This window comes from Gambusia affinis, linkage group LG20 (genome assembly GCF_019740435.1).
Source record: "Gambusia affinis linkage group LG20, SWU_Gaff_1.0, whole genome shotgun sequence".
Classification (NCBI taxonomy): Eukaryota; Metazoa; Chordata; class Actinopteri; order Cyprinodontiformes; family Poeciliidae; genus Gambusia; species Gambusia affinis.
The window spans coordinates 2,760,008-2,773,519 of NC_057887.1; the positions used below are offsets into that span (position 1 = coordinate 2,760,008).

Genomic DNA, 13,512 nt, shown 5'->3' on the forward strand with positions numbered 1-13,512 from the left:
ATTTTCTAAGATATCTTAAGTTAACATACTGAATAGTCAGAATGACAACGTCATAGAAATACGTAGAATGTGAAATAAAAAAAACCCAATTCAAATAGTGGTGTCATGGTCTAGATGATATATAGTATATATAATGACTATAAATTTTCAGACAGGAAATCAAAACCCACGTAGAAGAGCGATTGTGTGCTCGCGCATGTGTGTACGCGGTGTAAGTAAGAGGTTGTTAATGGCGGTGGGCGGAGCTTGGTGACGCCGCCCTGATTTCGATGTGTGTGTGGCCGTGAATACAGGCGGAGCAGATAGAGGATGGAGCAGAGGGACCGAGGAGCAGCCGCCTCAGATCTCATGCCCAAAACATCACCTTCCGCGCGAGAGGATTCGCCTTCACTCCACGCGCAGAGTTTGGATTCCGCTCGTGTTCATTCGCGTCCTCTCTTCGTCGCCGACAGCAGCTCGTCGGTCCGCTTCTGCCTTCTGGCTGTGAACACCGCGCCGGTTCTGGCTTTTATGTCCCAGTGAAATTCTACTAAAAAAAAAAACAACAACAAAAAAACAAAAACCCAGTGTGATACATTTCACGCGAGGTTTCACACATTCAGCTGGACTGCAAAGTCGCTCTTCCAATCGAAATGGATGAAGACAATCATGGTAAGCCTGGTCTCACTGGTTTCCATGGGATGGATGATGGATGATGGATGGATGTGTGAGTCAGTCAGGGCGCACAGATGAAGTGCTTATTTAGGTTTTACACCGAAAAAACACAAACGGAATGAACTGTCGCCTAATCCCACTTAGAAGGAAAAACAAAGAGCCTAACAGCTTCATTGGTGTTCATTTTCACTGCTGCTGCTTTAGAAACGACAAAGTAATGAAGAGAGAGAGAGGGGAGGGGGACTCCGTGTTTGTTCCCTGTTCCCTTTCCATCAGTCTGACGTCTTTCAGCTGGGCTTTGATGTATCGCTCACTATCATCTGGCGCCATTTGAAGCCTGCAAACTGGTGGGGATGATAAACTGAATGATTGGCAGCCCTGCTTTAGCTAGTGTCATGTACAACAAGTACAACCTCCGTCAACTTTTTCACATTTTGTCGTGGTGCAGTCACAGACGTCAGTGGAGAAGTGCTTGACAGTAGTAGTAGATAGCCACAGATACTATTAGTACACAGAAGAACTACCATCCTGAACTCACCATCCCCAAGGTGATTTTTGAAAGTGTCATGCTGTGGCACCAAAACCACTTGTGGTACTTGAATTACTTCTTAAGAGATGCACCATTTATTTTTTGTAAAGAATTTAATGCGATACAAATTTTAAAAGATGCAAATGATCAGATTTTTACAGCAGCTTTCTACGTGAAAGTTTTACATGTAGGCAGCCATATTGGATGTCGGGGTTGCTGACAGATGTCCAACTTCTTTGCTCAGAATTCAAATTTTGAAAGGTTTTTGATTGATTTTCAAACACCTAACTTGGAGGTTTGAACAGCTGAGTAAAAACTGTTATGTGGATGAAATGGAGTCAGATTGTAAAGAACGTTTGATGGGAGACATTAGAGACTTGTACGATACATCAATGAGGGAATATAAGGACATTCAGAGGACAAGAAATACATGGCAAGGGATAGCTCAGACCCTGGGTAAGGATGATGCACTGTGGAATTGTGGGAAATGCAGGAATTTATCACAAGAAATGTATTCATTTGGTCCGCTCGACTTTGAAACTTCAACTGTCCAGGAAGTGTGTGTGGAGTCATCGCAGATAATGCAATACACACAGTATGCTGGAGTATGTGTGTATTTTTATTCTGGCAAATTAAAGAAGAAAAACTTTGTGTGTCAATACAATAGAGGAGATATGCTCAAAATTGTATTTCATTGTACTTAATCCATGCTGGCTATTATTGAGAAATTGTCTGTTGTCATTTTATTGAGACAGATCAATTTAAATTCATGTAATAACTGATGCATTTTGTGTCGTTACTTATAATTATAATAGATACAGCTGAATTAACTAGAATCTGTATTGGCAATTCTGGGCTAGGCCTGAACAATAAATCAATAACAATATATCAGTAACACAACTGACATGTGATCAATATCAATAGATAATACATCTGATTGAATGTTCAATAATTTAACTGCACTCCAATTCAGAACCGCTATGCATTCTGGGGGATGTAGGCAGAGGTAAGGCTTTAGCTGCTCAACATCTCACAGCGAGCTAAGCTAGCTGAGTGTTATCAACTAACTCACTCGCTCTTTGGTTACCTGGCAACAACCTGTTGAGTAATTTGCATTTTCAGGTTTCACCACCGTGCCTCATTAGTGTATGAAAATAAAAAACAACGGTGTGGAGCTGAAACTGTAGATGAAAGAGGAAAGGTCACACCACCGGTTTGGCAGTATTTCAGATATCCAAAACAAAAAGACTGATCAATAATTATCGATATTGACTGATATGAAACGCCTATACCATGACATGTTTTTATGCCGTATCGTCTGGCCATATTTTGGCAAGTATTTGGGGCTTTACAAAATCGATACTTGGAAATCGGATCAGTGCATATTTGAGTAAAATCTTTAAACTCGTTAAAGCTCAAAGGTTCAAACCCGACTCTCGGCGTCACCGATCGTGACTTTGACATACGGCGAGATGTAGACGTGCCGCTGTGTTAAAGTTCAACCTGTGCGGCAGATTGCCGCTCAGCGCCAGTTATTGTTGCATCGCTGTGAAGCACGCTCTGACACACGCAGCATGTTTCTGGGCTGATAATCCGAACTGCCTTGTGGGGCTGCGGAGGAAGCATGGTGTAAACAAACGGCTGTGGTCTGATAACAACGCGACAGTTAAACTGAGAGACCAGCAGGGACAGGAGGGACGCTCACGCCACCTTCCTGTGAGCTCACCTGCATGACGGAAATTCATCTGATTCAAGCAACGCGTCTCTGTTTTGTTATAATATTCACAAACCAACGAAGCAGGAGTTGCATCAAGAGTTAGATCTCAGTGAGCTTCGGTGATAAGCAGTCGGAATCAAATGAGCGTAAAGTTTGTTCTTATCGATCTGGGTCATGTGACAGGAAGTGAGAGAGATCAGAGGCATGCTGTCCATGTAGAGGCAATCATTAACACAGCTAACTGTGAGTTCTGTTGAGTCTACACACACGCACACACACACACACACACACACACAACACGCACAGTCACACCTCACTTAACATTGTTCACGGCCTCGCTTTGATACGCAGGTTATCACAACTTTGGCACTTAGCACTGCTATATCTGGCTCTGCCAAACACCCTGAGTTTAATAAAGACCAACGTGGAGCTGCCGCCTTTAGCAGGTCGGCGGTGTCTGCTTCCAGTTTGCAGCCCTATGAGGTTCCTAAAATGGGATTGGGTTAAGTTCAGGCTCACAAACATTTAACTGGATGAAGAGGAGCATCAGACCACAGGCAAAAGCTGCTATTTTTCTGCAACTGAGCAGAGCTTTGTAGGTCTGAGGGGAACCTGCACTGCAAAAACACAAAGTCTTACAAAGTGATTCTGGTCTAGTTTCTAGTGCAAATATCTTAGAACACTTGAAATATGACAAAACTAACTTACAAGTAACTTTTCAGCAAGATATAAGGTCTTGTTTTAAGTAAATAACTCTTTAATCTTGATGAAACGTTACTATTTCCGTTGACAGATCATTTCTCTTAAAGCAAGACATTTCCCCATGTTATCAGTGAGATAATCTGTTAGTGAAAGCAGTAGTTTCTCATCAAGATTAATAAATTATTTTTCTTAATCTCTTACATCTTGGTGAAAAGTCAGTTTAGTTTTGTTTTATTTCAAGAGTACTAAGAAATTTGAACTAGAAACTAGAGCAAAAATACTTGGTAGGATTTTGTGTTTTTACAGTGTGTTGCTGTTCGCTGGTGAAAAAACAAAACAAACTCAAGCAGTGAGTTGAAATGGACAATTTTCCATTGAACAGTTTTTTATCCAAAAAGAGCCGGACTAATCAAATGATTTTAAAAATGACAAACGCTGCTTATGAAACTATTTGTTTTTCATGTTTTTGTAAGTGGTAAACTGGGTCAAACATGCCCAGTGGCTTACGACCAGACGTGGCCGCAACAATTCATTAAATTCAGTTAAATAAACCGCGAGTGTCTTGGAAAAAAATGGAATAAAACAAAAAATGTTCTCAGACATAAAAAAAAAAAAAATTGTTGATGTCTGTGCAGGGAAAATGAAAAAAATATTGCAATAATATTGTTTTAACTGAAAGAAAAGGAATTTGTGTGACCTGTGAGAACTTTAAGTAAACAGGATAATTTTGGCACATTTATGCAAAAAGGTTTTAGATACTTCATCAGGAAGCACGCTCAGGTTTCAATAATTGAACATTTGACATTACAGGTTGCACCCAACTTTTTTTTTAAATGTTGTCTCCATGGGGAATGTATATTTTGAGACACCCAGGCTTGTTTTTGTTAGCTGCTCTTCAAACTGGAAAGTCAAGAAAACATGTGATTCAATGAGGTGGGGGGTGTGCTGATTTTTAGAAAATGGCTACTGAAAGATAGTTTATCACAGTTGTCTACAGTCAGAAAGTTTGTACACCCGTGTTGTAAACTGTAAGCCGTACCAGTGTGATACTCGGCTGCGTTGCGCTCACTAATCAGAGTTGGCGCGTCTCTGTTGTTTGTGTGCCGCAGAGCAGACGGGGCCTGGCCTCCGCATGGGGGAAATCATCAACAGACTTCAATAGTTTTTTGGATTTAGGTATATATAACTCACGAGTCTAATTTTAGCAACATTTTGTAGTTGGATGGAGAAGTGGGGGAGAAAAAACAACAACACAAGAGCCAAACTGTTGTGGGAAGCAGAGCAGTGAATGTCTGGATGGAGGCCAGGGTTTGTCACAGCTGGTCTTCCTGAAGTTTCTCCGCTCCACAGCATCAGCGCCGAGCTTCAGTCGCTCAGTAATGTGGCCGTGTTCTCCTCTGCAGTGCTGAATTATGAATTCATTTGATAACTGGGTACCAGTACAGCACACTGAAATACAGCTACAGCTTCACCAGCTTGGGTCAAAGATGTAAAAACAACTTTAAATGATTCAGTCAGTGCAACTAGGAGTAGAACAGCCGATGTGAAATAAATAATAAAGAAACCGGCCAAAATAATAGGCTGACTGCTTTGGGCAAACATGTCAAAAATTGTTCTTCCTTCAAATTTCTTTCAAATTTGCATTTGAATTTTTTGCAGTGTTCCCTGTAGAAGGACACTGAAAGGTTTGTCCTCGTCGTTCTCTGATCGTGGGAAACCTTTCCGTCCGTTCTCGAGCCTTTCGTAGCCACAGATTGAGCGTTTGCTGAAATAACAAATCATATCAGGCTGCAGCAGGTCTGCATTATCACCAGGAGCTTTAATGGTGCAAAGTCACAAACTCACAACCCTTCCTTTGTGATTTTCCCATGAAACAGCATCACTGAAAGCTAAAAAAAGAATTTAAAAATCACATCTCTCTTCAGACTTTTCAACAATCCTCCCCACTCCCTTTGGACTTATTAACCATCTAATTGTGGGCGATTATTTCCAAAAAAAATTTCCGATCACATTCGCCCCGGGGGGCTGGAAACCCGAGATAAAGCAGCTTTGGAGAGTCAGACGGCGTGCGTGCCACTTCTTGGCGGTCGCAGCGCTGCAGTTCTGGGGGAGATTAGTTGCTATGAGGGAAAAGTTGGTGTAATTAGGGTGTGGAGCTTGTTGTGGCTACGGGGCGAGTACGTGGGAGGACGTCAGGCTGTCAAACAGGCTGGAGCAGAGTGGGAGGCCGGCCAGGCCAGCAGGGAGGAACTGGTTGGTAGTGAACAGAGTTGGGTACTGACTGGTAGCTTTTTTGAAAAAAAAAGTACTTTAAAGAGTATTTTTTACTACGCTGTACATTTTACTTTTACTTGAGTAATTTTATTTATCATGAAGTATTGCTACTCTTTCTTGAGTAAAAAGTCTGGATTCTCTACCAACTGAATAAAATGTTTGAGCCAAAATTTCACCAGACACAAACACACACCTGCAGTTTTTGTTAAAGTTTCCTAAGTATTATATTGAAAGACACAGATTTGGAAAAGAAAATAATTTTGCCTGCTTTTGTTATTTTTTTCTTACTTGTTTGAATTATTGTCATTTTCGTTGCAGTTGGGTCCATTTGATTGTGTACATTTTAACATGAAATGATTGATCGCTTGATCAGTTACTCTGTGCTTAAGTAGACGTTTTACCAAATACTCCTTTACATTTACTTGGATCATTTCTTGGACGGCTACTTTTTGCTTTTACTTGAGTAAAAACATGCTGAAGTATTGTGACTCTTTTTTGAGCACAATCTTTGGATACTGTTTTCTCCTCTGGTAGTGAACGACTCATCGAATGTCAAGTCCCAACTAGACCATCAGTTTTTTTTTCCCTCTCAGATGCTTCATGTCATTTCTATTGTCTAGTGATGATTTATTTATCCAGATATTTTTGCAAATGTTTGTAAGATCAGAGGTCAGAGAAACGGCTGTAAAGAAGCCAGTAATGAGTTTTTCTGCATTGTCTTGGCTCCACCCTCTGAACAGGAAGTTAAAGTTTCTATTTATGGAAGCTGACTTGGCCCCCTGATTGTTTTCACTGAATCTGCACGCTGAGGTCAAAGGAAGATCTGAAACTTAATTATGTGCCTGATTTAGAAAAAGATGCAATGAGGACGGTGAAGAAATTTTCACAATTTTGGAAAGTCAATTTATGTTTTCTGTCATAATTTACATAGACTATGTTATCCTAAGAATTCTCTCTTTTTATGAATGACAAAGCTAGTTCTTAAACATTTTAATTTCCCAGAAATTGGACTTTGAGAAATCTGCAATCTTGAAACTATTATTTTGAAGTAACAAAGGAAGTAGAAGTAGCTATTCACAGAAACAGACCTAGAAGCACTTTAAGCATTTTAACCACTGTTAAAATCCTTTTAAACCATTTTGGGTTATTGGTAGAACATGGAAACGTTCCAGAGAGGAAGAGAGAAACATATAAACAACTTGTTAGCATTGGCAAAACTGTTAGCCGCTAACGTTTAACTTAGGACTTTTAAACGTCCTGTCAGCGTTTGCTTCTCATTGCCTCTTGTTTTTACTTGTACTAGATCATTTTTGCACTGAACAGAAATTCTCTAAAACATAGTTTGAGATTTATGAAGCTTTGCTTCAGTTGTGAAAACACACAAAGGAGCATTTTTATGCTTACTTGGCATTCAGACACATGGTTAAATAGATCATAAGAAGCTTTTGTGGCAGTCCACTTCATGATTTCTTGAAACTCCGTCTAAAAACATTCTGAGCTTCCTGTTTTAACAGGCAGGTATATTTGGTTCAACACCAAACATACCTTAATACGCATTAATTAACCACCCAAGATCTCTTCCATCCCTTGTTCTTGGTGGTACAGGGTGCAATTACTTTTTCCCACGCTTGTGCTGACAGTCATGGAAACATTTTACCTAATAAAAAATTTAAATAAAAAAACCTATTTTAGCTTAGACAAATGAGACTCCTGTGTGCTATGAAGCGGAGGCGCTATGAGCCGCTAAAACATGCTCTTTACAACCCCAGCGGTCGACCCAGAGGGCGGGCACCGTTGTTTAGAGGCTTAAAGGATGATTTGAAAATTATTTAGACTGCGAAGATTATAGGTTTTGTGGTCAAAACACAGAACACCATACCACATGTAACAAGGCCAACACACAAACACGCAGACAGTGGCGACGCGAGATGTGCACGGATTGAGTCGGAGCTCAAAGAGGAGACTACATATGGAGCTGATTAGAAAAGAGCCTGCGGAGGCTTTCCTGCGTGTTGCCATCTCCATGGCACTCTGAGTGTGTTTGTGTGTGTGAGAGACATTGTGTCTGGTTGTAAGGCAGTGTTTCTGCTGTTGTAAACAGAGCAGGCAAAGCTTTAGCCTGGAATTATTACGCGGCGGTGTAAGTAGGAGGAGAAGCTCTTAAGGAGCAGGACGGCGAGCAGAGATAAAGAAAAAGAAAAGGCATGGCAAATGAAATCAGGGAGCAGCACTGAGAGACAGCAGCAGAGATGCACTGGATAATCTTAACCTAACGTCACGGGAAGGAGAATTAGGAGAGGGCGAGGTCTGGGTGGGGAGGGGCACGGAGGCTTCAGGGGCGACGTGTTTTTCTTGCCTCCTGGCTGAAGACAAACGGGGAAACACCCAGCTTCACCTTGAGTGTCTAATGAGTGGGTCAGTTTTCACTCATAGTTGGAACAAAGCCTCCAGCTTTACTAGACGAGATGATCCATGACATTTTCACAAGACATAAACTAGAGATGCACCGGTCTAATATGGTCCTGATATTGAAAACAGTTCTAGATCAGGTTTCGGTGACAATGTGCCCAACCCATAAGGACAGATCTATTAAGTTTACTTCTATGCTTTGTGCTCTGAGTGACATCATGCTTTATTATATTTAGAATTCCTAATTGCATTTTCTGAACCATTTGAAATGTTTGTTAGCGTAAATAAAACTGGTGGTCACACCACCAGATTAGCTGTATTTCAGATATTTAAAACAAAAATCTATTGACTGATATGAAATGTTTTTATCGTGATACGTTTTTCATCGTGATAGTCCAGCCCTAGCTTTGCATGTTTGACCAAGTTTGTGAAGCTGTTGGTGTATTTAAGTGTGTTGTACTGGTGCACAGTTATCAAATGCATTTTCAATTCAGTAAATTTATGTTTGCCTTTAAAAAAAAAAAGAAATGTGTTAAGTCTATTCAAGCACTTTCTTTCTATATAGGACGATACTTAACCTCAGATATCTGTATCGGTATCGGAAGGGACAAGAGTGGATCGGTGCAGGCTTAACACAAACGCCTGATTTCTGGGTTCATTCTTATTGGATTCTCCAGATCTGTAAGAACAAAATGAATTTCAACTTGTGCTTGAGAGTAGAGAATCGCCTGTGTTTGTGAGTGAACACAAAGTTAACTTGGATCACACACACCCAGTGAGAGGCCGAAAGGAAAACATCGATCTCACTGCTTTTCAGGCCAAAAAGGAGGGTCAGGGTTAGCTTTGGCTGCCATCTTATGGTCGCAAAGCCCTGAGATTCATTCAATCAAATGTTGCCATAGGAGCAGATGCTGAGCAGATGTGTGATATAAAGAGCAGATAACGTACAGACCACCTCCCATGCAACCAAACCACGCATACACTGGCACAGTAGGAGGTCCTTTCAGAAATTGCAGATTAACCAGCAGATCAGTGTAGAATCCGAGCCCCACATTCTGCCTGTAACCCCAGAGTTGGTTAACAGCTAAAGGTCATAATAGCTCCCCAAATCTCTTCAGTCACGCAAAGGCTTGGGATTTTATACTGAAGTATTACTGAACAATCTGCAACACAAACATACTGTGATACTGCAGGACGGAACGTTTTCAGCATATGTAGGCTGAAACTGCCTGTGGTGTGTAGATACAGCTGAATCTCATCCACTATCTATGCAGGAAGTAAAGACGGCAGAGCTTACCGAGTTTTGTGATACATTGGTTCAGTCATGCATTTGCTGCTTTTAAAATGTAAAAATCAAGACGTATATTTTTGCTAGTTGTTAAAAGTATTTTTCTGGTATTGTAAACAGAAAAATACTGTTTTTCTGTTTACAATACAGAATTATGGACACTTAATCAAGTGTCCATAATACACTTGGACACTTGATTAGTCCAAGTGTATTATTCAGGCAACAACTTTGGCCAATTCAAAACTCTGACGGTTTGCATGAACAAGAAGACTCTTCTCCTGCTCTGTTTCCATCCAACTGTAATCTGGATTTTAAATGTACTTTTAAAATGTGGACAAAAAGCAAACAAAACAAGAAAATATAGGCTAATTGTATTTCTATCTACTGGTTTGGAGCGAATCAATCAGGGTACACAAAGTGTAATTGTTGATGCTACGCTGGGCTGTGATAAGCAGGAAGTAGAGGTTGCTAACTAGCATGGACCAAACATCTAAAAAAAAAAAGGAGAGTCCCCCCATCTGAGGTGGGTTTCGTTCCTCTGGTAAAGCACAGACACTCCAGTGTTTCCATTTCCCCTTTAGTACATCAACACTGTCTGAAAAGCCAAAAACCACTTGAAGTGATTGTAAAAACATTTTGCGAAATGAATGGATCCATTTAAAATTTTGCCATTTCCATCAACCTTGACTTCAAAAACATTGATGGAATCACAGTTAATATGAAAATTGTTAGTGTGGAAAGAAGACTCACAGTTAGCTATTATCAGCTTAAAACAAAGCTAGGAACAGCACTAACTATGTCCTGTGTTTCCTTTGTAGGCATCAAGTTCTATGTGTTAGATTAGGAACCTCACAATTAAGGCAAGTACCTCCACTAACTAAAAGTACACAGAGACCGAAGTTAATATGATATGCTAAAGATCTGTAACCAATGAACCAATAAATAACCAATGAAAACCAAGTGGGACGTGTGACTTGTTTCAGTTCACTCTGTGCTGCTAATCGTAATATTTTTATGCTATTTTACTTTGCATCACTGAAGTTAAATAGATAAAAGTGGAACTGCAGCCATGCAGAGAGAACATCTGGTGGCATGGAGTCTGTGTGCTGAACTTCCGCCTTAACACACTCATATTGGGCTTAATCGGCGTCGGGGAGTGTGTGTGGGATTAGTGCCAGCAGGCCGTGGTGTCTTTTGAGCTCATGTGCGGTCCCGCCACATGTGGGACTGTCTGTGCAAACGACCCGCGCCGTAACACAGAGCATGTCCCAGAGGGATTTGGGACAGCGGGCCTCAGATTACAATCTGGATCCAGCGGAGGTTTTCTCGTCTTCCACACACGTGACCCGGCGCGCTCCAACGCCAAGCTGGGTAACAGGGTTACCTGTTGGTCAACTTAAAGCTCATCCACGTGTCATGTTATTACAGAGGGTCAAGTTGCTAGCTTAAAGCCAGTGAATCTGGATGATTCTCCTCTTAGTTCACGTCGGACGGCTGCCAGCGTTAAGTGAGCGTGGGATTTTCACTTTGTGCCGGTTTTAGCGAAATCCCTAAATCAGTTTTTCATAGCTTGGCAATTGGGACCCAACAAACAACCTAAATTTGGATTTTTGTGTGACCAGATGGAGGTCTGAGTTGTTTAAAGTGACTGATGGTATTTTGTGGATTACAGCCTCTGGCTCCAGTGGGTGGTCAGTAGCAGTTGTTAGTTTTGGGTGTGAAGAGCAGCAGGGGATTAGGTCTTCAAAGTAGATTTTGAGGGATTTTATTTTTTTTTTGAGGGGGATGTGGGGGGAATTACTGGAGGCTCTTGTTCTTGGGAGCGCGGTTTGAAGTTTCTAAGCCTCAGGAGCCTCTGTGAATTTCTAAGCCCTCAAATATCCGATGAGTTTTTTTTCTGTTGCTCACGTCCCACTTGATTTTCATTGGTTATTTATTGGTTCATTGCTTATGTTTTCTTTGTAGTCAGTAGCAAAATCTTGTTTTTCCATTAAAGTTGTGCTGCTGGGATGAGGTGTGTTTTCTTCTTCTTCTTCTTCTTCTCTTTTCTTCGGCTGCATCGAAATTTGTTGATTTTGCAAAACTGCAATGGAAACACTTTTTTCTCACAGCAGAAAATACATATTCAGAACGCTGTTTCTTTATATTCATATATTATAGGTTTTAGAGTGAAATTGGAGACAACGACAAGTTTCTGGTAAATATCAAATACTGCAAGCCTTCAGATACAGTAGAAGAAGAACAGGGCTATGGCTAAAGTAAGCCATTTCTCCTGGCTTACTTTAGTACAGTACAATCCAGTCCACTTAGATGTTGTTAGCCTAATTAACTGTAGCTGCGTCTCAGTCCCGTAGGCCAAATCCACGAAAGTTTCTTTCTACTTTAACTGTAAGTACAGAACAGTAGGCTAAAAGTTTAGAAGTGATTCCTTAACTCCAACATCAAAGAGTTGTGTTAAACAGCCTTGAAACTTTCGGAAAGCTCTAATTGGGTTTAAAGATCCACTCTGAGCGCACGCAGCAGTGTTGCATAAGAGCAGAGAGGCAGCCCGGGGTCAGCAGCGCTAATTAGCGTCTTTGTTTTGCTACTGTCGGCCATTGTTCACTCATATCCCCCTTTGCTGTCTACTGAAAGCCGCTCCACAGAGGAAACCCCACAGCGCTCTCTCCTGTGTACCTGCTGCTCACCAACAGAGTGGGGGAAACCCCTTCAGTGTTGTTTGTTCAACCATACGCAGCAACACTTGGCTAGCCCTTAGCTCACCTGAATGCTTCCTGGTGTGAGTTTAGTGGAAACTCCCACTAAATTTGGATTTCCCAAAAGTCAGCAGATATAAATTCATGAAGAAGTGAAATCTCCTTCATTTTTCTGGATCTGCTTTTTGCCACACACAGAGCAGATTGCTGTAAATACATGCAGACTTAAACAAGTTCAGCCTAGTAATTTGGTATTACTAGGCAGGTTGTAGTTGCTCCTTTTTTTTTTTTTTTTTTTTTGCCGCAAACACAACAGCTGTTGACGTGATCTAAGAGAAAAAATATATATATATATTCAATGATCATACATTTAGAAGTCTTTTATTTCTCTTGTCTTTGATTCATTTCTAAAACTTTAAGTGATGCTTAAAGATCAAAGATAAAAATGTACTAAATCAGAAAATTGGTATATTTAATCCATGAGAAACTATAGATTACATTTAAAAAAAATATTAATATATCGTTATATCATTAGATATAATGCAGATTATATGTAACGATTTCATAACATTTAAAAAAAATTGTGACATATAATCTATACAAATATAGATTATATCACAATTTTATGTATACAACTGTAAAATTATTACATATAAAGATTTTGAAATATATAAAACTATAGTGGGATGTGTTCATGTTAAATATATTGGATAACATTATTTGAGTGACAGGACTGAAGTAGAAGCTTAGGAGTTACAATTTATATAACTCAAGAAAATCACTTTCTTCACCTGGATGTCCTACCCCTTTAAAATGAAAAGGTATAGATTTATGCACTGATCCTTTTACTGGAATGTCCTACATGTTAAAAAAATATTTTAAGTACAGGGGCGTTTGTAAGAATAAAACCGTATCAGACAGGTGGAACAGGTTTTTACTGGAATTAAATTAAAGACAAATACAGATCACCACAACTCTGTTTTGAGCATTAATCTGTTGTATGTTGTATGTATCTGTTGTACGCAGGTCACTGTGCACCTGAAATGATTGGATATGATTCATTTACACTAATATTACACCCTATGACAAAACTTCAGTCTCTCATATTATCGCTATCAGCATCTATTTAGCGTGGTTTAGTAATAGTGTTATTAAACTAAAATATTTTAAAAGATAGGGACAAAAAAAGCCCACAAAATAACGTATTTTGTCCTGATTAACCGCCAAATAATAACTTGTTTAC

The 13,512-nt window shown here is 40.1% G+C and overlaps 1 protein-coding gene across 2 annotated transcripts in view; it reads left to right on the forward strand.

Annotated features, from left to right (window-relative positions):
* The first annotated feature begins 287 nt into the window (after positions 1–287).
* LOC122823725 (cytohesin-3) overlaps positions 288–13,512 on the forward strand; it is a 37,419-nt gene continuing 24,194 nt past the window's right edge. The window contains exon 1 of one of the 2 annotated variants that reach the window (XM_044103641.1): positions 288–651. In XM_044103641.1, coding sequence (XP_043959576.1) covers positions 633–651 — 19 coding nt within the window. In that variant the 5' untranslated portion in view covers positions 288–632. Of the gene's footprint in view, positions 652–10,398; positions 10,434–13,512 lie in introns of those variants that run through there. The other variant, XM_044103642.1, reaches the window with a different exon arrangement.